Source organism: Cebidichthys violaceus, unplaced genomic scaffold, assembly GCF_023349555.1.
Source record: "Cebidichthys violaceus isolate CVI_PGR_0920_01 unplaced genomic scaffold, fCebVio1.0.p SCAF_58, whole genome shotgun sequence".
Lineage (NCBI taxonomy): Eukaryota > Metazoa > Chordata > Actinopteri > Perciformes > Stichaeidae > Cebidichthys > Cebidichthys violaceus.
In genome coordinates this window covers 334,606-359,695 of record NW_027176794.1, presented here as the reverse complement: position 1 = coordinate 359,695, position 25,090 = coordinate 334,606, and the positions used below count along the sequence as shown (strand labels likewise).

Sequence of the window (25,090 nt, the reverse complement as noted above, 5' to 3'; positions counted from 1 at the left end):
TTAGATGTATATTTTCTCTTTATTCTGTCGATTCTTTGGGCCTCAAATGAAACAATCTGAGGAGAAAACAAAAGGTGACGTTTCCTAGTTTATTAAATTAAATCTGTTTATCTTGCCTTGAATGCTTTGAGCTTCCTCTACTGCACAGGCTTTTGTTAATTTGTAATTCATTTTTATGTTAGTAAATGTAGGTGTAAGTGTGTCTGAATAGATGTGTATGAATATTAGTGTACATATACCATTTATAATGTTTAGTGAATGTGCAAACAAACTAAACTAATTCCAATTTCTGCCCACACTGGTCATAAACTACAGCCAAAAAGGCTTCTACTCGTGCCTGACCTTTAAATCACGTTTCCTTCACAAAATATGTCGTGTAATACCTTTTTTTAATAACAAGTAGGTGTTTTACACGGCTCAAAATATACATCTCAAGATTTTCAGGCTCCTTTCAAAATGTTAAAGCTTCGTTTGAGTTCATTGCCTCAGGTTTCCTGAGGAGAAACCGTTACCATGCTGTCGCTTTCAACATCTCCCAGTCAGTTTCTCCTGGTCTGAAAAGTTAAACAGTACATCATATAAAATACGAAACTCGTTTTTTTTTTTTGCTGACAAGGCAATCCAAACTACATGATTCCTTCATACTTTATTATAAGTCCACAAACCTTTTTAATGTGAAATGAGTTTTAAGATTGTTGTCATTTCTGTTTGAGTGGACAGCCTCGCTGTTTCCACACTGACGTTGTGGGCTCCACTGAGTGCTAGACATGAAGTGATGAATGGGACTGGCTCCAGGTTGCAATCAATTCCTTTCCCACCTTGTTATGAGCGTATTGACTTCTACTCCATGCAGTCTACTCAGGAGTGAGCAATGGGGTTCGGGGATCCTTCAGGGGGGTTAAAGACAAGTCTGAATTACTAACTGGGCAAAGTGGGCAACTGGTCTGGGGCTCCAGACCCTCACAAAGCAAGAACATGAATATCCAACTATCTCATAATTGATTGCTCAAAGCATATCATGGTAAACTGAATATCTTTGTGTTTTGGACTGTTGGTCAAAACAGAACAAGACATTTGAAGACTTGATCTTGGTTTCATCTTGATTTTTAGATGTCAGGTAAAAAAAAATATATATCTGGTTTTAGGTTGATGATTGAACTGAAATCATAGGGGCCTTAATACGCCTATAATAAGTATTTTATTATTAATATATAGGCCCTGTCATGCAGAAGGGGGGGGGCCGAGTTTACATCTAACACCTTTATTATGACATTATACTATGCATATATGATGCAAATATCATGGTTAACCAAATCACCAACTACATAACTTTAGGCCCAGGGCACCATAAGAGAGTGGGGCCCTGATATTCCTGTTAAATTGAACTGCGTGCAGCTACAGCATCATACGTTTGGAGAATCGGGGAATAAGGGGCTGATATATGGCACAACACAGCGCTCATATGTGGTGTATATGAAGTTACAATGACTTCTGCAACATGGGGAAATGAACGAACGTCCTGACCTCCGCAGCTCTCTGCACATGTGACGTCACACCGAGCGCACAGTTGAGAGGGAAGCGCACCCAGGTTTTGCGCCATATGGCTTTGCATGTCCGTCCCACAGCTTTCCTGCTCACGCCAACAAAAAGAAAAAAAGAAAGCCATCCAAGTAGCCTCCAGTACAAAGAAATGCGCCTGTCTCGCAACTCCACGTTAAACGGTACCGTGTCCCTTTAAAACCGTCTGACAAAAAGCCCATATGATCCCCGAGCTCCAATCACCAATTCCTTCTGCAAAAGCAGCCTCTGCATTTTTGTCTGTCTGAACGCTACAGCAGCACGGTGGGGGGAAAAAAAGAAAAAGATTGAGGATAAGGCAAAAAAAAAAGCTGAAGAAATGTGATAATTCAACGGTCATTTTCATGGCGGAGGGGAAACTGGTGCGGAAGGAGTTATTCTGGGACTCCTTTGAGCCTCGAAACGCTGGATCAAAATGGTAGGCTACAGAAGAGAGCGCTGCATTTTTTTTTTTTTTGTTTATTTTTTTTTTTGGTGTGGTGTCCCTCTTTGATCTCTTGCAAATTTGAGCTACTTAGCAGGCCGATCAAACTTGCCACACTTCGTGCCTCGTTGTGTGTTCGCACCGCCGGGGCTTGTCACACCGTGTATCTTTTGCGCTTTCTGTCCCGAAGTTTGTAACTTGCCGACACGGCACAAGTTGGAAATCGAAGCTGCTGAAAAGAATGCGATGGCTACAATAGCTACATTGATGCAGAGAAGGAGTTAAATTCTTTCATATCAGGGCAGCTCCTGCAAAAAAAAAAAAGGAAAAAGGGTGCTCAGGTCGTGACTGGTGCAAATGTAGACACAGCGTGCAGGGAAACTCCTCTCCTCCTAACAGCCGGTGCAGGACAAGTTTGCAAGGCTTTGTCATGCATGCATCCTCAGTGTTGTCCAAGAGAGGAGTGGATGTCACTCATCACGTCCTTAATAACTTCACTTTGTTGCAGGTGACACTCAGGCAGAGGTGTGTAAATATCATCCTCGGAAGTGTCTACATCATAGTGTGTGATAGTCTGTTCTATTGTATGTTTTAGTTCTATGGTGTGTTGTGTCTGCTGCATGAGCTCAGCTTCTTTTTCATTTATCATCTTCAACCAGACATCCCCATGATTATTATCCCTCACATTAGATGAAGATGATTCTGCACAGACAGACTGGCAGAGTTCTGGGAATAGAGGCAGATATAGCGAGGCAGACAGTCCGCTCTGTCTCCAGGGTCATATTAGGATGCCTCATTAGGAAAGCATGTGGAGCTTGATGCAGTGGTGGAGTAATCCCAGCGCGCGTTCACATCTGGAGGCTTGGGTTAATATCTGGGTCAGGTCAGTGGGGTTAGCCCTGGTGCTCGCTGGGTGGCTTCTGGTGGGAGAGAGAGAGGTTTTGGTATGTTTTTCTTCCCTTTTTTTCCCTTCTATCTAGCGTTTTTTTGTGTGTGCGCATGAGAGTAAGCTGTGACAGACAAATTGCAAAGTGTACTTGACGAATGGCAATTCGCTGGTGATCAGAGATATTGTGTCATTTGACTGTTTTGGTAAACATGCCCCAGATAATTTCCGCAATTACTTTGTTGACATCAAAAGCGGATTAGTCTCCCGCTAATTTTGGTTTTATCAATAGCTTCATACCCCTAAATTCCCTTATTCATGGATGGATTACTGAACAGGCCTACCATATTAACCGTTATTGTTATTGTTATTATTATTACCGGGGTCAGGTGGGCCTTGGACCAGAGTGTCTGTATGAAGTGTCTCTTCACATTTCTTGTACAAAGATACAGAAAAAGACACAAAACAAGTAAAAAAAGAGACGCAAAAGTACAAAGAGATGCAAAGTGACTAAAAAGTGACGCTAAACGACTACAAAAAGACACAAAACAAGTTTTAGACTCAAAATGACTGAACAATGTGAGCGATGTGGTAGCGTTGTTTGTAGTCGTCTTGTCTCCTTCGGTCTGTGGGTGTTTCTCTATGTAGGAGGGTCTTGGTGCCAGAGGCCCATTGTCTCAGAATCCCTCCATTCTCTTATCCAAATGATTGTTTTTTTTTAGTTTTTCTCCTAAATTGGTGGATTTGTGAATATGTAAATCTGTGTCACTTCCATGCACACATTTACGCTGCGCACTTTGGACCATCCCACCCTGTGGCCCCGAGTGGCTCCTTCTCTATCCTCACAGGGTGCTGTGAGTTTTACGTAACTGCCTATTCAGGGCATTCCTGCCCACCCTTGACTTTGAGGCGTCACTGTCTCTGGGTGCTGAGCGAGGAAAACTGTCTTTAGTCCTTGTGACAAGTGCCGCAATTCCTGAGCCCCGGCAACAAACTCCAGCAGACATCCTCGGCCCCCCCGCTCTCCTTGGAAACTCAGGACTGCACTGTAGGTGCTGCTAATTTATGCCCCTGAGATTAAGAAACAGTGGACACGGCAGCAGAGAGCAAGGTCAAACTCACTGAGTTTATGTAAGCTTTCTTTTGTTCTTGTTGGTTCAAATGGCACAAGTTTTCCCAAGTAATTATAGGGGTTGAGTTTACTCTTTGAATCCACATTTTTATTGTTTCCCAGCAGTACGAGCTGGCATCTGTGTCTTTTCATCTAGGAAACTAACAAACTAATTTAACCCCCTATGGCACTTTTAAAAAAAATAACTTCGAACCCCATTATCATAGAGGCTTTTTCTTTTTGGTACAACTTGATATGAGGATTTTGATTAGCCTTTCATTGTCGGGCGTTTAAAGATATTGGGAGAGTCTTCTGTTTTTAAAGTGATCTGATAGCTTTTAGCTGAATTCAGGCCAGAGAGAGACTTAGGATTGAGCTTTAAAGCAGATGGGAATGAGTTTTCATGCTGTTTTCAGAGAATTGCCAAGCAGGAAAGAAGGGATGTTTGATCTGATAGTCATCATAAATATGTGTTCAACGTTTAGTTTGTACACACAGATTCTTTCTCTGCAGGAGGTTTAGAGATGCACTAATGTTAGGAAAAAGTGTGGACAGATCAGTTTGAAAAATATACTCCTTTTCCATCACAATATTTAGAAATATCGCAAACTAATCACTTATTTATTCAATTTTAAATGTATAGTTTCACATTTTGTATTTCTTGCAGAAAGTTAGATAAGAAGATCGGTAGCCTGCCACTCTACTACATTTAAAGCTACAGCTAGCAGCTGGTTAGCTTAGCATACAGACAGGAAACATGGTGAAACGGCTAGCCTAGCTCAGTTTGAAGGTAACGAAATATGCATACCAACATCTCTAAAGCTCACTAATAAAGCACTTTATACCTGGTGTATTAAATCCATACAAAACCCAAACTATTTGCTGTTTTGCGTAAGTTATGTGTCAGACGAATTCTCCAGGAAGTTGCTGCTCCTAGCCGAGAAGTAGTCTGGCACATGACCACGGTAGACCAGCGTATGTACGTGCTTGTTTTGTGGCTTTTGTTACTGTTTCCAGTCTTGGTGCTAAGCTAAGCTAATGGTCGCCGGCTGTAGCTCCATATTCAATGTGCCGTTATGATGAGAGTGGTGGTATCGATCGTCTTGTCCTACTCTCCAACGGGAAAACAAAAATACATTCCCGAAAACTATTCCTTTAAGCTCATATTCACTGTTTCTCTGTCGTCCATTGATTGGTTGCGGCTATAGAAAGCCAATGCTCCTCCTCTACCTCCTTTTTCCTCTCCGTCCTCTCTGACCTTCTCATCAAACATATCATCTGCACACACACACACACACACACACACACACACACACACACACACACACACACACACTAGACAGATTCCTCTGATAAGGGGCTCTTTAGAGTCTTGTGTTGGCCTCTTCTCTCTGTGTGTCATGCTATAAAAGGGGTAATGAAGATATCACAGTTTCATCCCGTGTAATTGCCCTCGGGTATGTCTGCACCTGCTCGCTGCTACACATCACAAATGATCTTTTGTCTCGAGAAGATCACTTCAAAGGTGCATCTTTCGCCCTTTGTGCCGTACATTTGGATAAATCTCAATTTCTGATCTTTTTTTTTTTTCCTCCTCTTGATATTTTACAAAATAGACGTATCTTGTTTGTACAGCCCCCCACACTTTGTTGTGCCACAGGTATTTGGCGTCACATCTCGTGTGTGTGTGTGTGTGTGTGTGTGTTTGTGCGTATGCATGCCCGCAGTTATGCACACGCGTGTGCCTGCGGCGCTGGCTTGGGAACAGTGTGTTATGACTCCAGCGGAGCGGTGGTGTGTGAAGCGTTTTAACGTGTGTGTGAGTAGGAGATGGCAGCACCACGGGCCGCTCTCTTGGCCAGGCTTCCTGACTCAGCGCTTCCTCCCCCAGCTCATCGGCCCAGACACAAACTTCCTGGCAGAGCTTCAGTGTGGACAGTCTAACCCCATCGCTGCCCCCCTCACACCCGCCTCCAGTAACTCCTTTTGATAATCCCAACTGCTCGTCAGAGTCATCTCAACGCCAGACCACATCACTTCTGATTGATGTCTCCTTTTCCACATCACTTCTGATTGGCCATCACGCACTGTCGCCAGCTTTACCAAACTGATAAAAAAAACGCACTGTTGTCCGGCATGTTCAAAGGACAAGCGCTTTGCAAAATCATGCAGCTGAGGCAATCCTGCTCACGCTGTCAAATTTTAATGTACTGTACGTCGCCGAGATGCTGCTCATGCTGTTCTCATCCTTATTTTTGTTTGTGCATCCCAATTTCATGCTCGGGTAAACGCGTATCAGTTGTAGATTGACTTGTCACCTGTGGTTGCATTAACATATAGATGGAAATGTGTTTAAATCTAAAGGTGAACGCTGGTAGAGGGCTCCACCAGGGCTCGACTGGGGCAAGTCCACGCTGCTAGATTAGGACTGGGAAGAAGCCTCCAGTGTGGAGGGGAGATTGGATGTCTGGGATTAGAGCAGCGCTAATGCTGATAATATTGTCTTTATTAATTGCAGCCGGCAGTGAATGCTGTGGTTAAGAAAGTTAAATGTTTTAATGGGCTGAGGGGAATAAAATAATTAGCGAAAGTGGTGGAAAGAGAGAAGTGAAAAAACTAGCAGCTCATTTTAAAGTAATTTAGGATTTGCCTTTTGCTACATCTGAAGTTGTGCTGCTGCACATTTTACCTGAAATCGCATTCAGTTCTCGTGTTTTGAGGAAGTTCAGTTTGTGATATATGTAGTTCCTTTGATGACTTTTCCTTTTTATGATGGCAAAAATTCATCAATAAGTTACAATCCGTTTAATTATTGATTATTTAGTAGGTTGTTTTCTCTCAACTCCTGTGATTTAGCATTGCACTTGAATAATGTTTGGGGAGGATCCTCATATTCAATATTTTTATAACAATTGTCACCAGACTCTGCAGCTCCCCTCATCTCTACTGAGGTCTGTAGCATCTTTAGCTTAAGTGTTTCAATTATACAGCCTGCAGCTTTACTGTTTTGGTTTGCTTTCACTGCTCTCATATTTTTATTTTCAGCAAAAATAATTCTTTAAACCCCCAAAAATGTACTTAAAACCCACTGATCGTTACCTGCGGAGCACCAAACAGCAGACGGACAACGTAAGGTGAACCATAGTGGAGCATTTAGCAGCTAAAGAGACAGATATTTAGGTAATAGGCATGTTTATACCACAACGTAGTCATGTATTTAGCTTTAAATACAGATTTTGGATAATCTATGAGGGTTAATTTTTCCACCAATCTGCATCACATGCAGCACTGATTTACTGAATTCTATAATCCCATAACCATAAGGTGTAACAATCCGTCTTATTACGATTATCAGATAAAAAGTGTCATCCTGCAGAGTGTTAAACTCCACTTTAATGTGACCGTGCAGTGTTTGACCTCAGCAGTGAGCACGCTGCCGACCGCCGCTGTTGCTCCCCCCTTTAGTCATTGAACATTGATTTTTATTTGATTTTTTTTTCATTTTTTTTTTTTTTATCATAGGCGTGTAACGAGCGCCGCCGGGCTTGTTAAAAAGTGAGACCTTGCCTCTTGTGATATTACCAGTCTGGCTTACCTTGGCGCAACATGTTTGATAATGAGGGTAACGTGAGTCCGGGCACATTTAGATCCTCTCTTTGCATCGGCAGTGTCATCACACACAGCAGATTTCTTTATTTCCTGTTTACCGACGTGCGCACAAATGCACGATTGCGATGCAGGTACGCTTGCACGGGCGGTCGGGGGGGTTGCAGACGTGTGGGTGGATGTGCTCGTGCGTCTGCTACTGTATGTGCTTGTTCTACCTCAAGGTCAGTGCTGGGTCTCTGTGCTGATTGGATTTAGAGAGCAGAGGAGAGGAGTGCAGACTGCAGACAGAGGAGAAATCTTCCACTAGACACATGGATGGATTATGAGCAGCACAGACATATAAAAGCCCCCCCCCCCCACACTCCTCTTACACAGGAGCAAGACAGCCAGAGTAAAAGACGGTTTTATGCATCTTTTTGGACTCCTTATGCATCACTTTGTGGTTGTTTTGCATCTTTTTGGAGTCATTTTGCATCTATTTGTGGTTGTTTTGCTTCTCTTTGTAGCGGTTGTGCTTCTCTTGTGGCCGTGTATTGCATCCTTTTTTTTGCAGTTATTTAGCATCTCTTTGTGGTCGTTTAGCGTGACTTTGAAGTCTGTTGGCATCTTTTTGGAGTTATTTAGTGTGTCTCTTTGTGGTTGCTGTACGCTGTCATTTGATTTGCCTCTCCAAAAATGCAGACAGTCACCCTACAGTCAATGGAGGCCCCTGACCCAGGGGACCCGTGAGCCCAATAGGCCTGTTCACCTAAACACTGACAGCAGGGAGACGACTTGTCAGACTGCTCTCCGTCCATGCCGGTCTTGCCCCGGCCTGTTAGACCAGACCAGATAACACCTTTTGTTTGTCAAGCCACGACTCTCACCCAGAGAATCTGAATTCACCTCTCTGGCTCGAGCATCTCTGGGACTAAACCGGTCTGTCGTTTGGCGTCGGCAGCAGCAGAGGTCTGCTGAGCACACAGAGGACACGGTGTCAGTCATTACCCTGATGACTTTTTAATGGCTGTCTGATTGGACTCCGCCAGAAACGACATGCCCTTGTCTCGTTTTGCGTGGTCGGTGTTTACACGTGACCCGATCCATATCCCGCCACGTAAAAAGAAAAAGCACTTTTGAAGCCAAAACTCGCTGTTGTAACTGGGCGATGTCTTTGTGGAGAGTCCGCGTTCGAGCCTGTCATGCTTCGCTCTGGTCTGCGCCGGTGATGACTCAGGGATCTGTGTGTGTGTTCTGCTCTCCTACCATGTCCGTGCCAGTGAGGGAGATGAGGCCTGACACGGTGCCCGCTCTCCTTCCTCCGGGTGTCAGTCACGTCGAAGCCCTGCGCCCGAGCCCCTCAGCAGGACGCCTCGCTGCGAAGGGGGCTGCTGAGTGTGCTCTTTACTGTAGGTTGAAGGGCTCCGTGGGTGAAGGCCCCCCCCCCACACACCTCCCCGCTGGGTGACAAGAGGGGCCGAAGCTTGAACTCAAGGGATTGCTGTCTTCATGACTGTGGATGGGAGATGTCTTTTTATTCCCGATGGTAATGTCCAAGTAGAGCTTTCACTGTGCATATGGACAGTTTGACATTCGGCTGGCAGCAAGTTGCACTTGATTTGTGATGGTTGTTTTTCACAATTTCCCTGACAAAAACTTGAATTGATTAATCAGATAAATATTCAGCAAATAAATCAATAATGAAAATAATCATCTCTAATTTGACTACTAAACAAAATGACGATGGTTTACTTGTTATCACATGACTTTAAATAAAACAAGTAATTGGACGTTGTGATATATTTGTTTTTGTTAAATGATAATAGAGGTTAGTGCCGGGCAATGTGGTGGACATCATTATGACAAAAACAATATATTCCAATATCAATTTAAATTACTAGGTGGTACATTTATGAAAAAAAGATCATCAAACTGATGTTCAAAGCAATTATGTTATGCATTATGTGAAGCCAAACTCCTGGTCGGAGTCATTTATTTGGACAATAACACAACAAAATGATATAATTGTAATTTCACAAAAAATGTACTTGCTATAATATTACATTTTCCCAAAGAGAGATGCACATTTGTTCGTTCTAGTTGAACTTGTTTTATTTCATATATGATTTTGCTTGTCTTCCCAGATGTTGTTATATTTAGATATTTCTATTAATATGAGCCACTGCACTCAAACTTGATGGTGAATAATCCAAAATTCTGGCTGTTCAAATTATTTGGAAGGTATATGTATCTTACAACAATACACAAAGATATAGTCATTTGTTGTGTCTGTAATGCCCACAGATGTTTGTTAAAGTAACTTAAAGGAGGTGATGTGAGAGGACACTGAGTTCAGTCTGAGCAGTGTGTTCGCAGGCTTAGAGAAAGCTTTAACCCCCGCTGTGTTTTCCCCCTGGGACTCCCTCCTGCCTGAATGCAAACCTGCCCTCCCTCGCACTATTGATGTGTCCACGACTCTGTGCTGTGCTCTGACATTGGCCCCCGCTAATGGATCAGTCTGTTCACCTCAGCAAGCAGGCAAACAAGACAGTCAAGGTAGATGCTGTTTAGTTCTCTGCTCATAAATCTGCCGGGGTGCAACATAGTAGCAGAATAGCATTTTAGGGAAATGTTAGCTTTATTTTAAGAGAAACATTGAAAGGAATGAACATTTCAGCCAAGGCTTGCTGTTACAGGTGGCCCCACAGTCAACTACATTACAGTGAACAGATTTTTAAAATGGCAGCTCGGTGGAGGTCACAGCACAGCCCCGGTGACGGAGATGCAAACTTTACAGAGCAGTAAATCCACATGGGCCGTCTAGTTCAAAGGTGTGGGAGGAAAAGGGCATTCTCACCAGTAAAGTCAAATTAGAAAGAGGGACTTCATTGTCGGACTCGGCTCTGTCTGGCTCAGGTCCATGAGTCTGAGCCTCTGCCAAGTGCATACCAGCGACCCTGGCATGGCTGAGCATGGCTGACGATTCGCCGGTTACTTTTATATCACCAGCTTTGATTGACGCATTGACTGTGAGCTCGACACGCACCTGTGACTCTGCCCATCACTGAATTATAGCTAAAGCAACAGCTATTCAACAGCAGTGATTAGCCAAAAGTTTTCTTTTTTCATTTCTTAAATGAAGCAGCCTCCTCTTGGGCCAAGCAGTAATCCTTCATCACAGCTTCATCAAAACTGGATTAGTGGTAAAGTAGTTTGAAACTTTTAATTTCAATTTTCAAGTTTTTGCCATCAGGCTGATCAGGGATGTTTTATTTTATATTTTTAGACGCCTTAATTATCTTCCCAAAAAGTTGGGCAAAGGATGTCTGACACCATTAGAGCAGTTAAACAATGGATAGCCTGATTTGGTTGGTGTCGGTTGTGACCTTTCGGAGTAATTGTGACGATCACTTAGAGCGCATTCATCCGCCCAATTAGTATGATTTTTGAATGGGGAGGGGGGGGAACAAGCAATGAAGAAGCGCAAATTTGATCAGGTTGGATCAGAGAATAATATCTGCTGTTGGAGACCACGTCACGTGATCGAAAGCTCCAGAACAGCAACTTAATAGACCTTGTGGTGAGATTGTTTTCTCAGGAAGTCGTCAAACTGTTCAGGTAGTGTATTAAACCCTGCAGTCTGCATTTTATGGCATACATACTGTTTTTCATGTGTACTTATTTACTGTCAGAACTGTCATTTTCTATAATATGTAAAGGGGACACTGCAGTACATATCGCATAGATCATATATTTAAATGATATTGCTATTGAATTAAAAGACGTGATCCTTGAGAGTTGCGGTGTACGACGAGGCGTCGGAGTACAATGCAAGAGGATCCCCTCGCACGCTGCGTCTGCCAGATTAGGTGAGTGTGAAGGGAGCTTTGATTGAAGCCCGTTTAAATGACACCTCTTGTTGGGTGCGTCAGTAATCCCCCACGCTGCGTGTTTGTCACAGGTCGGGCCAGATATGAATAATGTAGTGGGAGACATCTGAGCGAGAGGCTGGTTAAAGGTGGCGCTCCGTCTAATGACGGCAAACAAGTTCTCTGCTTGACATTTCCAAGGAAAGGGGATGTGGAGAGAGAAAGGGGGGGGGGGGTGATAATGACAGACAAAGATCGAGGGAGTTGGATGCGGTCTTTAATTGCAAAGTACTCACTCAATTTGTTTGGCTACTGCGCTGTTTGTGATGAAATGAAGCAAGATCTCTTTGTCTTCATTGCATTTTGTGACAGACACAGCAGCCGCATGGTAGCTACAACTATCTGTTATTGGATTAATAGTTTTAATGATGAAAATAACGCAGACAGTATTTGACTGTTTTGGCTGTAGAAATATACAGCGCAGTTTATTGTTTAAAAAGGGCAATCTCTGCATTATGGAATTATAGTTATTTACTCAGAGCGGTTGATTGAACATATTAAGCATATAAAAAGGTTTTTCCGCAAGCGCATGAATTATGTTTTGTAATGTTAAATTTCAGTCAATCACAGCATAAAATAGATCATTTTTGATTGGCTTTTTCATCTCCAATCTGATTGCTGGTAGGATAATTGATTACTGAAGTAAGGTAGCACTTTCACAGTGAAGTAGGCATAACTTAAGTTTACCTGTAGTAGCTTATGTTGAAGGAAATCATCATTTAACCCAGGATTGAACTGAACACATTTGGTTTCATAACAAAACGGTTTATATAACTTATGTTGAACACAGTTTGGTTTCATAAAACCATTCTTAGAGAGTGATAAAGGCGCGCCAGACAAATTGTAATATATCACTGATTCCCGTACATGAATCTTGTGGTCTGCCAAAAGGTTGTCATGAGAGCATGACATAATGAGGAGACCAGATGTGCTTTGTTTGTGGCTCAACCGACTGGTTTGATCGGTGGAAAGTGACATAAGGGGGATGAATTTAGACTATAAGAATAAGCTGTAACAACCAATACATTGGACTTGTTGGATGTTGCTGTGTGCGCATTAAAACACTTCCTGCTGGTTGCTCAAATGTAGTTATTCTTTGCTTGTTAATAATTTATCCCCCAAAAACATATGTGGCTAAATTGCCCCATTGCAAGTTCAGCATTGGGGCATAAAGACTTGTGCAGACAGTGGTGAAATCACTTGGGAACTCATTTGGAGTCTTGTTTTACAGGTGCATACGGCAAGCATCATTATTTGGCATTTCAAATCCCTAGGATCACATTTTCAGACCTATTAATGAAGGCCCACACATGCAATCCTGAAGAGGTTGAAGAAGCATCAAGGGATTAAGGCGATCACATAGTTGTTTTGTTTAAAGTAATGTGAACTAAATCTACAATTTAAAGTAACGTTAAGGAAATACACCTGTTATCACACCTTAAAAATATAGTTGGTTCCTTTAATTTGACGCTAAGCTAACGATGTTTTGAATCTATTGATATTGTTCATCCTATAGAATGTAATCTTTAAAAACGCTGTCCTATTTGAATCTCAGAAGAAGATGCAGATTATTATCGCTAAAGCCGCATAACTTCCAGTCTGCAACTTACACTTGATCTGATTAAGGCTGCAGCGGTTTGCCCTTGGGCGACGTCTGTAGCCTTGCACGGGGAGAGATAACCCGATCTCCGCTCCTCTCTGGCTCAGAGTCCAATTTAGCAGCTCAAAACTATGAATAAATCTAACACTTCCATAATTGAATTCTTCAAACAGGCCAGATTTTGAAGGTTAGGACCAAATGCAAATCCTTTTTCCAGCTTTAACAATGAGAAGTCATTTCATTGATCTTAAAGAGAAAATATGTTGGGCAGCAATGTGATTCATACTCATTTATTACAGAGTTTTTTCAATAAATGCCATAATAGTTGATGTCCTAAAACTATTTAATATCTTGCCCTGTTTTTTCTTCTTTCTTGTGTGTCTTGTCCTGCACGTGCATTATTGTAAATACTGAAAAATAAGAGATGTAGAGATGCAATAATGGCTCACAGCTATATCATCTCCAGCCAAAACAAGGTTTATATTAGTACTTGTCCTATTGTGCCTTCGAGAGACGCCTAGAATGATAAATTCCATTAATTGTTTGCAGGGTTAGTTAGTATTTATTCCGGCATGGTTTCCCTAATTATTTCTCCGGACGTGTTTTGTCTTGTGCATAATTCTCCGTTCCACAGGGACGGTGTAGTGAGTGGGTGTGCTGAGAGAGCCGGCTAATGGGGGGGAGATGGCACTGAATACCAATGCAGACCAGTCAGTCCTTGCAGAGACCAGACAATGTGTTTGTGTTTGCGTTTGTGTGTGTGTGTGTGTGTGTGTGTGTGTGTGTGTGTGTGTGTGTGTGTGTGTGTGTGTGTGTGTGTGTGTGTGTGTGTGTGTGTGTGTGTGTGTGTGTTTGCGCATTTGTGTTTTTTGTGCATGATTGCACATCTCATATGAGTGTGTGTGGGTGTGTTTGCTCCTCTGTCCCCACTCGCATCCCGTCTGGATCGAAACCCTGCCCTTCCTGTGCTAAAATAAACCCACCTTGGGAAGTTGAGGACCTTGTACAGAGCGCTGAGTGTTACACCTTTTGATTTTTATCGTATCGTGCAGCGTGCATGCAGTCTATGGCTTTGTGCAGTGCACTTAACAAACTGAAAATCATGAAGAACACGACTGTATAATAACTACTTTAGGATGGATTTATGAAGAACTCATTATAGATCTATGCCTCTAGGTTGAGGTCATATCACAGAGAAATGAAAATGTGATGTGATACGCAACTTACGCATGTTTTTGTGAAATGACAAGAACGTTTTGTATATATGTATGTATATATTACATTCTAACAGGAAATGTTGAAGCTTTAACTGATCATATTGCTACATGGTAATATTTTCTCTCTGTCTCTCTCCCTCCATCACATTCTCCTCCACCATCTCCAGCTCATAGTGGAGAAGACCACAGACTTCCCCTCTGCAGAGTTCTCCCTGGTGGAGGATGTGGCTCTGCACTTCACCTGTTTGATGGACAGGCTGAACGAGCAGCGCCTCTTCCAGCCTGACCTGTGCGACGTCGACATCGTTCTGGTGCGTCAGCACAGCACCTTCCCGGCCCACAAGGGCGTGCTGGCGGCCTACAGCCCTTTCTTCCACTCCCTTTTTGCACAAAGCAAACAGCTGCGGCGGGTGGACCTGTCGCTGGACGCCCTGACCTCGCAGGGCCTGCAGCAAATCCTCAACTTCATTTACACTTCCAAACTGCTGGTGAGCAGCCGCACTGTCCACGACGTGCTCAACGCAGCGGCCCTGCTTCAGATGAGCGACATCGCAGCCTCCTGTCGCGACCTCATCAGCAGCCACTCCCTTAGAACCACCTGCGCAGATATGGCCAGTCAGGAAGGCGGTAACCCGGCGATGCCTTCCAGCCAGCTGTACCCGGAGATCAAACAGGAGTCGGAGCTGGGGAGGTTGTACAAGAGGGACGGCAGCAGCCCGTTCTCTGTGAGAGTGGAGGAGGCGGGCAAGACGTCCTCCCAGCAGAAGCAGTATTACCAGAAGGAGGACTCGTCAGGGGGCGGGGCTGGTACAGGTGTGGCCGCTCTGTGCAAAGTCGAGAGCAACGGGGAGGAGTCGAAGACCGCCGACAGCCACGCCTCCTTCAACAGAGACCAGATCATTGTTGAAGTCAACCTCAACAACCAGACCCTTAATGTGTCAAAGGGGCCGGAGACCAAATCGGCAAGCGCCACGGAGGCGGCCGCCATCTTTGGTTGTTGCCACGACATTGAGAGAGATTCAGAAGAAGGGGAGGAGGATGAGGCGGAGAACGACGACACGGGCGGAGAGGAGGAGGACGACGACGAGCTGAAGAGGGGGGACATACTGGGGCCGAGCAGCGAGGAGGAAGATGAGGAGGATGATGAGGAAGAGGAGGAGAACACCTTAAACATTCCAGGCTTGGAGCAGCCGGCCTTGATGGATCGAACTCGCCGGGGCACCAGAGCCTATGCCATGGTGGGTACCACCGCCTCCATGCGGCAGACACTGGCAGAGGCCAAGCTGGCCAACCAGCGGCTGGGCGGGAAGAGGACGCTGGATGCAGAGGGCCTGGGCCAGAAGGTGAGGCTGGAGGAGAAGCAACATTTCCCGTGTAAGAAATGCCCCCGCGTCTTCAACAACCGCTGGTACCTGGAAAAACACATGAACGTCACTCACAACCGCATGCAGATCTGCAGCAACTGCGGGAAACGCTTCCTGCTGGAGAGCGAGCTGCTGCTGCACCAACAGACCGACTGTGAGAAGAGCATCCAGGTAGGATTCAGGTTGTGACGAAAGACTTCCCTTTCACTTTTTAAAACTAGTTTAATTCTCCCTCTTGGCACCAAGTAAATCCATGTTTAAAATCTCTGTAACCCACTGACATGTTGTCATTAGCAGGATGAAAGAAGCTCACTTCATAAAAGTGCTGACACACTCATCTGGGTCACGTTTGACTGTTACCACGCTTCACGAGCCACAGCAAATGATTTGGACAGCTACTAATTTACTACTTGCCAGTTACTTTACAAATTAAGATTCTGCAAAACATACAAAGGGCTTCTAAATTAGTTGATTACTCAATTAGTTGCATGCCTGCTTATGGAAGCCGATGCCCAGCAACGTCCCAAACGCAGCAAAATGAAAAGAAAAGAGAAAATACAAGCAGAGGGTCTCTGTAGATGCAGACGTCACCACACTCTTTTAGTGGACCATAAGTGATGATTGAGAAGGATTATTTTTGTATCGGTATCTACATCGTTTTTTGGAAAATCTTGCTCATTCTGCCTTTTGAGTAAAGGACCCGAATACATCCTCCACCGCTGACCTTGACACAAAAGTCTGCAGACACTCACTTACTGCATGTTTTAAGGGAAAAACTTAGAATTTGTGTTTTGATTCAAAGGTGACAATATGTTCCTATTAAAGATTTAAACATCAGTCCAAGTTGAGGCAAATAAATGACAATGCTTATGGTATTTGGTTAAAGATCCAACATCATCTACGGTCAGAATTGTTTAGTTAATAATTAGTGCATGTACAGTTCCAATCATGTCAATATATAAACACTAGTCATAGACAGTCCACTGGCAGTAATAATAAACTCTGCTGTGTCTCAGTACCTGCACTCTGCAGTGAGTAGCTGGACTCCTGCTGTGGTGTTGAAGATCATTTGCTGCTTTAATCTACTGACTCTAATTGCTTTTTTGGTCCAGCGAACACTCAAGTATCTGTGAGAGCTCACACCACTTGTATTGTGTTTGTAAAGGCTGTTCCAGATGATATCCAAATAGCTCCAGTAATAACTATTCCCCCCCCCCCCCCCCCCCGCTTTCTTCTGTTTTTTTTTCTTTCTTTCCCCTCAGTGTGTAACATGTGGTAAGGCCTTCAAAAAGCTGTGGTCGTTACATGAGCATAACAAGATCGTCCACGGCTACGCCGAGAAGAAGTTCTCCTGCGAGATCTGTGAGAAGAAGTTTTACACCATGGCTCACGTCAGGAAGCACATGGTTGGTGAGTGGCAGTGACATCAGCGGTCCCAGTCCGGTCGCTTTGTTCCCGTTTATTACTTCAGGCTTCCTTTCCCACTGATTGTTGAGCGAGATTTGTTTTGGGTGTTGCTTTCCACTTCCTTTTTTTTGGGGGGGGGGGGATAAGCATCTTATTTCCCAGAGAGACTTTCCTCACTCCCTGTCATTATGTGTTTCAGTGGCAGGAGAAGGGTTCGTATGAAGCCCTATTTATCCTTCCTGCTGAATGAGTGACTTGAGAGTTCGATGTGGAAACTTCAGAGGAAATAGATTATTTACTAGATGAGACACATCCATTGTACTTAGCAGCGTAATTAGCCAATGAAAAAGCATCAGTGTTGTTCTTTAAGTGCTATTTTAGGGTAGCAGTTTGCTTATTTGTCCTGCTGCTGCTATTAAGTGGCTCAATATTGAATACCATTAACCATTATCTTGTACTGTGTGTGTGTGTGTGTGTGTGTGTGTGTGTGTGTGTGTGTGTGTGTGTGTGTGTGTGTGTGTGTGTGTGTGTGTGTGTGTGTGTGTGTGTCTTTAGCTCATACGAAGGACATGCCGTTCACCTGTGAGACGTGCGGGAAGTCGTTCAAGCGCAGCATGTCCCTGAAGGTTCACTCTCTGCAGCACTCGGGAGAGAAACCCTTCAAGTGTGAGGTTTGAGCTCCTTTTAATACGCCGCTGGTCTCCACTTAACTCACATGAAGAGTTTAAAACCGGTAATGTCTGAAATGATTGGTGTCTGGAATGTCATTTAATTTAAATTGGTCTCTTTATGGCCGTTGCTTGTACTCATGTTATTTCATGTTAAAGTCAAGGATTTTGGATCAGGCAAGGATCCAGATGTGTTGATCAAAGAGAAATCATTAACAACTCATTTACCTGTCTTCATACACTGGGAACCCCGTAAAGTAGTCAAACTGTTTTTGTTTATCGCTTTCTGGCATCATTCTCACTCAATTCCCCAATATACTCATCCACTTTGTTACGCAGTGTTACGCAGATGAGAGGATTGATGCCACTCTCATGTCTGCACAGTAAATATAAAGCTACAACCAGGAAAATTTAGCTTAGCTTAGCACAAAGACTAGAAACAGGGGGAAACAGCTAGCCTGGCTCAGTCCAAAAGTTAAGTTCCCTGCTGCTGGCTGACACTAGCATCATATTTACGGTACCATGTCAAACTATTCCTCTAAAGCAAAGACTCATGAAATCCATCGAGAACTCTTTTTGTGACTGTTTCTGATTGTTCAGACTTTGTGTAAAAATGTTCATTGTGTGCCGTTTCAGAACTGCAGTGAGCGCTTCCAGTACAAATACCAGCTGCGATCCCACATGAGCATCCACATCGGACACAAGCAGTTCATGTGCCAGTGGTGCGGAAAGGACTTCAACATGAAACAGTACTTCGACGAACACATGAAGACACACACTGGTGAGTCACTTCTTGCACTACTTCTGACACATTTTAAGGTCACATTACAAACAATATGGAGACCCACTCTCCCATCCAGCACCATAGCAGATCTAGTGGTTAAAAACTCCACGGGGTACCTTCAACTTTATATATTTCTGGCCACTTCATCTCCTTTGTCTTGGTCTCCTTTGACTCCAGAAGGAAATATTTGGCTTTAGCAGCAGGTAGTGTACAGCTGCCTGCTGTGGCTAAATACGATGCTATGAGAGAAGACTGAATCTAAATAGTTAAGTTGTGTGTTCGTCCCTCTTTGTGCAGGAGAGAAGCCGTACATCTGTGAGATCTGTGGGAAGAGCTTCACGAGCCGGCCCAACATGAAGCGCCACCGCCGCACCCACACCGGGGAGAAGCCCTACCCCTGCGAGGTGTGCGGCCAGCGCTTCCGCTTCTCCAACATGCTCAAGGCTCACAGGGAGAAATGCTTCCGCGTCAGCAACCCCATGGTTAACGACGGCAACGACCCCCTCGGCCTCCATCAGCCTCTGGCCTCGCCCGCCGCGGACTCTTCCGGCCAGGTGCAGCTGGGGGCGGCGCTCCCCGCCACACCCGCTGCTGCCTCTAGTCCACACCACCTCCATGGCACCCAGCTATCTCTTCCCCTGCTGCACTCCATGGGGGGGCTGCCTCCCACCCCTCATTTACCCCCGCCGCCTCCCCTGTTCTCTGCCGGTAGGATGAACTCCAACAACTAACAAACATCCGTAGCATCGAAAGCACTTTTGTTACTTTTGTTTTTCTTAGAGCTTTTAAGGGGACTCCTGCAGCCGGAGAGTGATGCGCCTCAGTGACATTTACACTGAGAGGAAAAACTGACTGAAGGCTAACACACATACACCTACCACAATAAGAAATAGTTATTTTTTACTCTGTTTAATACAATAGATAACCTCAGAGTCCAGTAGGACGTGTCGTCACCACGCCTCTCCTCATGAATTTCACAACTCTGTTCTGGTTTCTTTTGGGATTTTCCACCACCGCACACATCTCTCCAGAGTCTTGCACAATGCATTGATTGTAGCATCTTTTACAAAGTCTAAGGAAGAGTTTCCTAAATCCTCTCTCTACGGGGGTCATCAGTCAAGCGAGAACCACACTATAATGAGAACTTAAAAAAAAAAGAAAGTTTTAATCGTTCTCTGCCAAGATGTAGCGAGTGGTTCTGATCTGACCCAGCAATAACCAAATGCTGATTTGTCTGAGCATATACATGTATATGGCATTGCCAATAACCAAATCCTGTTAGCTCACCTGCTATAGTTAGATAATGTTATACAGCATTTATAATCGATCCTGCACCTTACATTTAACTCTAGTGATATTTAAAATGTACTCCTAATTGTCTCCATTTTTATAATTGTGATAGTGTGTTTTTCGTGGCACGTTCAGTCAAAGTGTAAGGACGCGAGAGAAGTTGTGATGCGTGGAGAGCCGGCCATGCAAAATGCAGTGTGTGTGTGTGTGTGTGTGTGTGTGTGTGTGTGTGTGTGTGTGTGTGTGTGTGTGTGTGTGTGTGTGTGTGTGTGTGTGTGTGTGTGTGTGCGCGTGAGATGAGGATCTACGTTCAGCTAAACAATGCTTCCCCCTTGTCAGGAGATGGAGTAATTTGTTGACTCATCTTTTGCTTACATTAAGCGCTCCTCTCCTGTAGTTTCGGCTCTGAGACGATATCGCACTTTTCTGTGACTTGTTAGTAAAAACCTAATGTAATCAGACCTACAGTATATTTGTGGGTTTAAAATCTAATGTTAACGTTAACTTACATTTTCCAACTAAACCTGGTCTTTGTATTTAGTTTGCAGAATACCAGTAGTGTAGGGATAATAATATTCACAAAAACCAGACTACATAGCTCAGTAAGTGTTCACATTTCATCAAGATATATAGTGTGAAATGTTGAACATTAATGCCTAAAACTCTCAGAGCACTGACGCTGAGTCATTTTGGCACAATAGAGCGCATCACGAAAAAGGGCTTCTTATGATTACGACACTATTATAAATGAGTAAATTTCTTATAAAGGTGATCTGCAGAAGCAAATCAAAGTTATGGATATGCAGTAATACCCCTTAAACATTTGTGACTTTATGTGCACTTTTGACAATTGTTTGTCATAAACCTACTGGAGTAGAACTGAAAGAATCAAACCCTTGTCAGTAAAAACTTGTTCTCTTAAAGCAATAGTTTGACATTTTGTAAAATACATGTATTTGCTTACTTGCTGAGAGTTAGATGGGTAGATCGATACCCCTATCATGTCTGTCTGTTAAACATGAAGCTACAGCTAGCAGCTTATTAGCTTAGCTTGTTAGCTAGCACAAAGCCTGGAAACAGAGGAAAGTAGCTAGCTTGATTCTGTCTGAATGTTAAAAACAAGAAAAAATTCTTGTACAGTTTAAACAAGGGACATTTAACATGTTAATTGGTGAGCTTAAAAGGTGATGGTAGATGGATTTTGTTACCTTTGGACAAAGCTTGGCTTGCGTTTTCTCCCTGTTTATTTATCTCTTTATGCTAAGCTAACTGGCTGCCAGCTGCAGCTTCATATTTAGCATACAAATATGAGATTAGTATCTTCTCGGCTAACTTTCTGCAGCAACTTCCCAAAATGTCAAAGTATTCCTTTTTAAATCTGACATTTCAATCAATTAATGATCCAAAAAGAGTCTCTTGTGCACTATCGATGCACTCCCGCTCACTTTATCTATAGATAGCCTACTTGTAGTGTAGCGTTGAGCTGTAAATATTGTTAAGATGTGTTTTTTCCTTGTGATTAATTCCTCATGTTTACATTTGGAGAGTCATTTGAATGTGCCCCCATGTGCGTCTTGGCTGGTACTTCCGAATGTTGGAATTTGTGGATAAGCTTTTGTAAATGTAATAAGCTGTTTTATTTAAAAAACAAAATTGAAGCACCTTAGTGTAGTCTTATGTCACTTATCTCACCCCAGTTACATGTATCATTTAAACTGCCATGGTTAAATGGTTAGGGCCACATCAGATGCTATTTGATAATGGTACTTTTTCTTTTGTTTCTTCATGTGTCAAACACATGTTTTGTATTTTGATTTGCTGCTTTTGTACAGGGTCCAGTTTGAGACTGCCCTTTAAATGAAAAGTCTAGAGCTGTTAAATTGTTGAATATATATTCTGGCTGTGATAAATCCAATCTAGCCTTACTGGACAGGGAGCTCCAGGGTCAGAAATTAGCTACTATTTACAAAATTTGGGCAGTTTGATGAGGTAACTGCCAAAATGTTATACCCATCTAAGGATTGATCTAGTCATTGGTTGATGGGGGGGCTTCTGATTGTTGGCAGAGAGAGGACTAAGGCAGTGTCTCACAAACATAAGGACTGTTGCTCTCTTGTGGTAGCTTCGTAAACTGCACTCTGTTAGCTACACAAGAGAAAGAGAAAAGCCCCCCTTAAGAGTACATTATCGTGCACAGTGTATCTCTATTTATCCCTGGAGACACTCCTAGTACTTTTGGATCATTAGAAAGGCTCAAATGTAACGTTACTTATCAAGTGTTCATCACTGTTTTCAGAAGCACTAGCCCAAGAGACAATACTGAGATACTGTGGTTATAGTTTGTGTATTCGCCTTATACTCTGAGGGATTTGAATGTTTCTGTGTTATGGATGATGATGGTGGCTGATGGTAAAAGAGGAGGGATAGTAGTGAATACTACTGATTTATGCACTTTGAATTTGATTGCCACACTAGCCCATAACGGGGAACATGTATGCAGATACAAGGTGAGCAATAGATAGCAGAGTTGTGTCGTGAAAAAAAAGATTTCCACACAGCCGGCTGAATCCAAACGCATACATTTTTACGCATGTTAATCACGTACTGTGTGATTAACAAACTACATTCAACTGTTGTGTTATTTGTTCAAATTCAGAGCAGAGTTTGTGGTTAGTAAGTTGGAAAAGTGGCAGAGGAGTCAGTTATGGTTCACCCTGCTCCCTAACTGGTGTTTCAGTCTTCCTGTATGACACTAAGTTGCTCTTTTAACAAGAATTTGTGACTACTCCCTGACGATGCATACAGTACAGCTATGCCTGTTTCTGATTGGCTTGTTCCCCAATCACTACCCAAATTAAGAGAAATTAGTTTTAGCTCTTACCAGTTTGCTCCTATTGAAGGGGCTTTTATATGTGACTGTTATATTTCATGCAAGGAGAAAATGTAAAGGAAGTTGTCGGTTGCCAATTGAGTAATGAGAAAGATCATTTATTGCGAGCACTTTATATTACAGTTCAGCTAGTGTGGTTTGAAGGCTGATACAGTAGCAGTTATATTAATCAAAATCTGCTGATGGCAGGTGTGCTTTTTTTTTATATTTCCATGGCATAAGATTATAGGAAATTACAAAAATGCAATTCCTGCCAGAAATGTTGCCTTGACCGGTGTTAAGTCCCCTGAATTAACGTTTTATTAGACCAAAGGAATGTGGAAAATGTCTGTTCAGACCCAGCAAAAAGAAGTCCTACTATATGTTCTACGAAACCAGTATTAATCAATATAATAAATAAAACAAACTTTATAATATTCATCATTTTGGAGGTGAATGACACTGAACGGATGATTTGGTATCAAATTAATTGGCAAAGAGCAAAAAAGGTGATGTAAAAAAACCAACAAATGATTTGTTTTACCCCACTTCTTACACTATATTACATATATAGTTCATGACACGGCTTTCGGAGGAAGTGTGACATTCTAAATCCACCTCACAAGCAGGATTCAAATGTTAATCCTTAGCTTTTGTTTGATAATTTAGTGAACATGTCCTTCCTTAATCCAGCTGCAAACGAGTCAAAAACCCATCTGAGACGTCATCAAAGCAACACTGTGCATTAAGAATGTATCAGAGACAGACATTTTTAATCCCTGATGTCTCCCAAATCTTAAAAAGAATATAACATTGAAGCGCTTTAAGTGTACAGTATGTTTTTCTGATTTAATATTATACAGTTAAATGACTGAAGAGCTGATATTCTGGAAACTGAGAAGGGACATTTTGCACAGTCTTTAGGAGTCCTATATTCTAGGCAACTAGGCTTAATGTGTTTTTATAGCCAAATTATCCTGAACTAAGGCTAGCAGCCAAAGGCTTGTATTAGATTAGGAAAAGATGGACCTGCTCTTGTTGTTAAATGAGGGTTTGTCAGTGATGAAGTGGCAGCCTAGACACCACAGTGACTGAGCATTCTGCATAGCACTCAAGGCAAATGTCACATAATGAAGCATTCAGCATGGCAGTTGGTGCAAAACGAAGTGCTCATGGGATTGCCAAATAGGTTCTCTACTGGGACTTGTAGTTTTGGGGTTTAGCTGCTAGAGCCGGAGTGTGTATCCAAAAGGATTTAATCCTGTTGCCTTCAGCTTCAAGAAAAGTTTTGGGAATATTGCCGTTTTATTTTAGTAGCACTTTCTAAGATTTCATGAAGATATGTTGGAGAGAAAGCATTGTGCGTATGTACGAATTTAAAGAAATGTGTTGCTCTTATGAAAATGAAAGAATTGGCTCTTTTGTAAGGACGGAGGAGCATTTTTGTTTTTTGTTTGTTTTTTTAACCATATTTTGGGTGCAAATGTATGGAGCCCCAAAATCGACAAAAGGTTACCAAACTAATTATGAATATAACTGAATTCCTTAAAGAAATAATATCTAGCTGACATTGCTGGTGTGTTTAGCCACCAGGGTTTTCAGTTAAGCTAAGGACCTGCAGTCCTCTAAATTGCTAAAGTTCATTATTTTAACTGACAATATTGTTATTGTAAATGTGTTCCGTTGTATTTGATAATCTTTGACTACATTATGTCAGTTTTTGGGCTCCATATGAACTAGAACATAAAATGTTGGTTACTCTGCATGTGGAAGTTTGGTTGACTGTTCTAAGAAGTTTGTTTGGTGGTGACTTTCCCCCTTTTTGGGCAAATATATATATGTGATTATAACAAAAAGCACCAATGCCAATTCAAAGATGTATTATCCACATACCCTCTACATTTCCCATACCTAATCATACTGCCGCTGTGTTAATTCATGTGTACTGTTATTTACTGATTCTCTTCTTCATAATGTAAACACTATGTCTTAGTTAACTCTGGTGTACAAAGACCATGTGTAGGCAGTAGATGTCAAGTTCAGCTATATTAAAATACTAAAAACCGTACAAGGACAATAGTGTCTAGAGGTGCTAATAACATTAGACTGTATTTTCTGTCTTTTATTGTATTATTGACTAGTGTTTACTGTCTGTAACACAGCAGAACGTAATGAAATCATTTCAATATTAAACAGTATAGATATATTATTGCAAATGGAGATGTGTGCTGTGTTTTTGTTTCTGCACATTACTGAAATTGTTTTTTTTAACTGTATCATGTTCCAGCCAAACTCTCTAAAGGCTCTTACATTGTGACTTTGCTACCATCTGTTGAGAAATGCACGTCTTGCCAACACATTTTCCATGATTGTCG

The 25,090-nt window shown here is 42.6% G+C and overlaps 1 protein-coding gene across 1 annotated transcript; it reads left to right on the top strand.

Annotated features, from left to right (window-relative positions):
* Window positions 1–1,738: 1,738 nt before the first annotated feature.
* On the top strand, window positions 1,739–25,044 carry zbtb47b (zinc finger and BTB domain containing 47b). The gene is made up of 6 exons (XM_068732281.1): window positions 1,739–1,996; window positions 14,501–15,868; window positions 16,960–17,107; window positions 17,660–17,775; window positions 18,409–18,553; window positions 18,854–25,044. Exons 1-6 carry the CDS (start codon window positions 1,994–1,996, stop codon window positions 19,285–19,287), a joined length of 2,214 nt encoding a protein of 737 aa, XP_068588382.1. The 5' UTR covers window positions 1,739–1,993; the 3' UTR covers window positions 19,288–25,044.
* The last annotated feature ends 46 nt before the right edge of the window (window positions 25,045–25,090 follow it).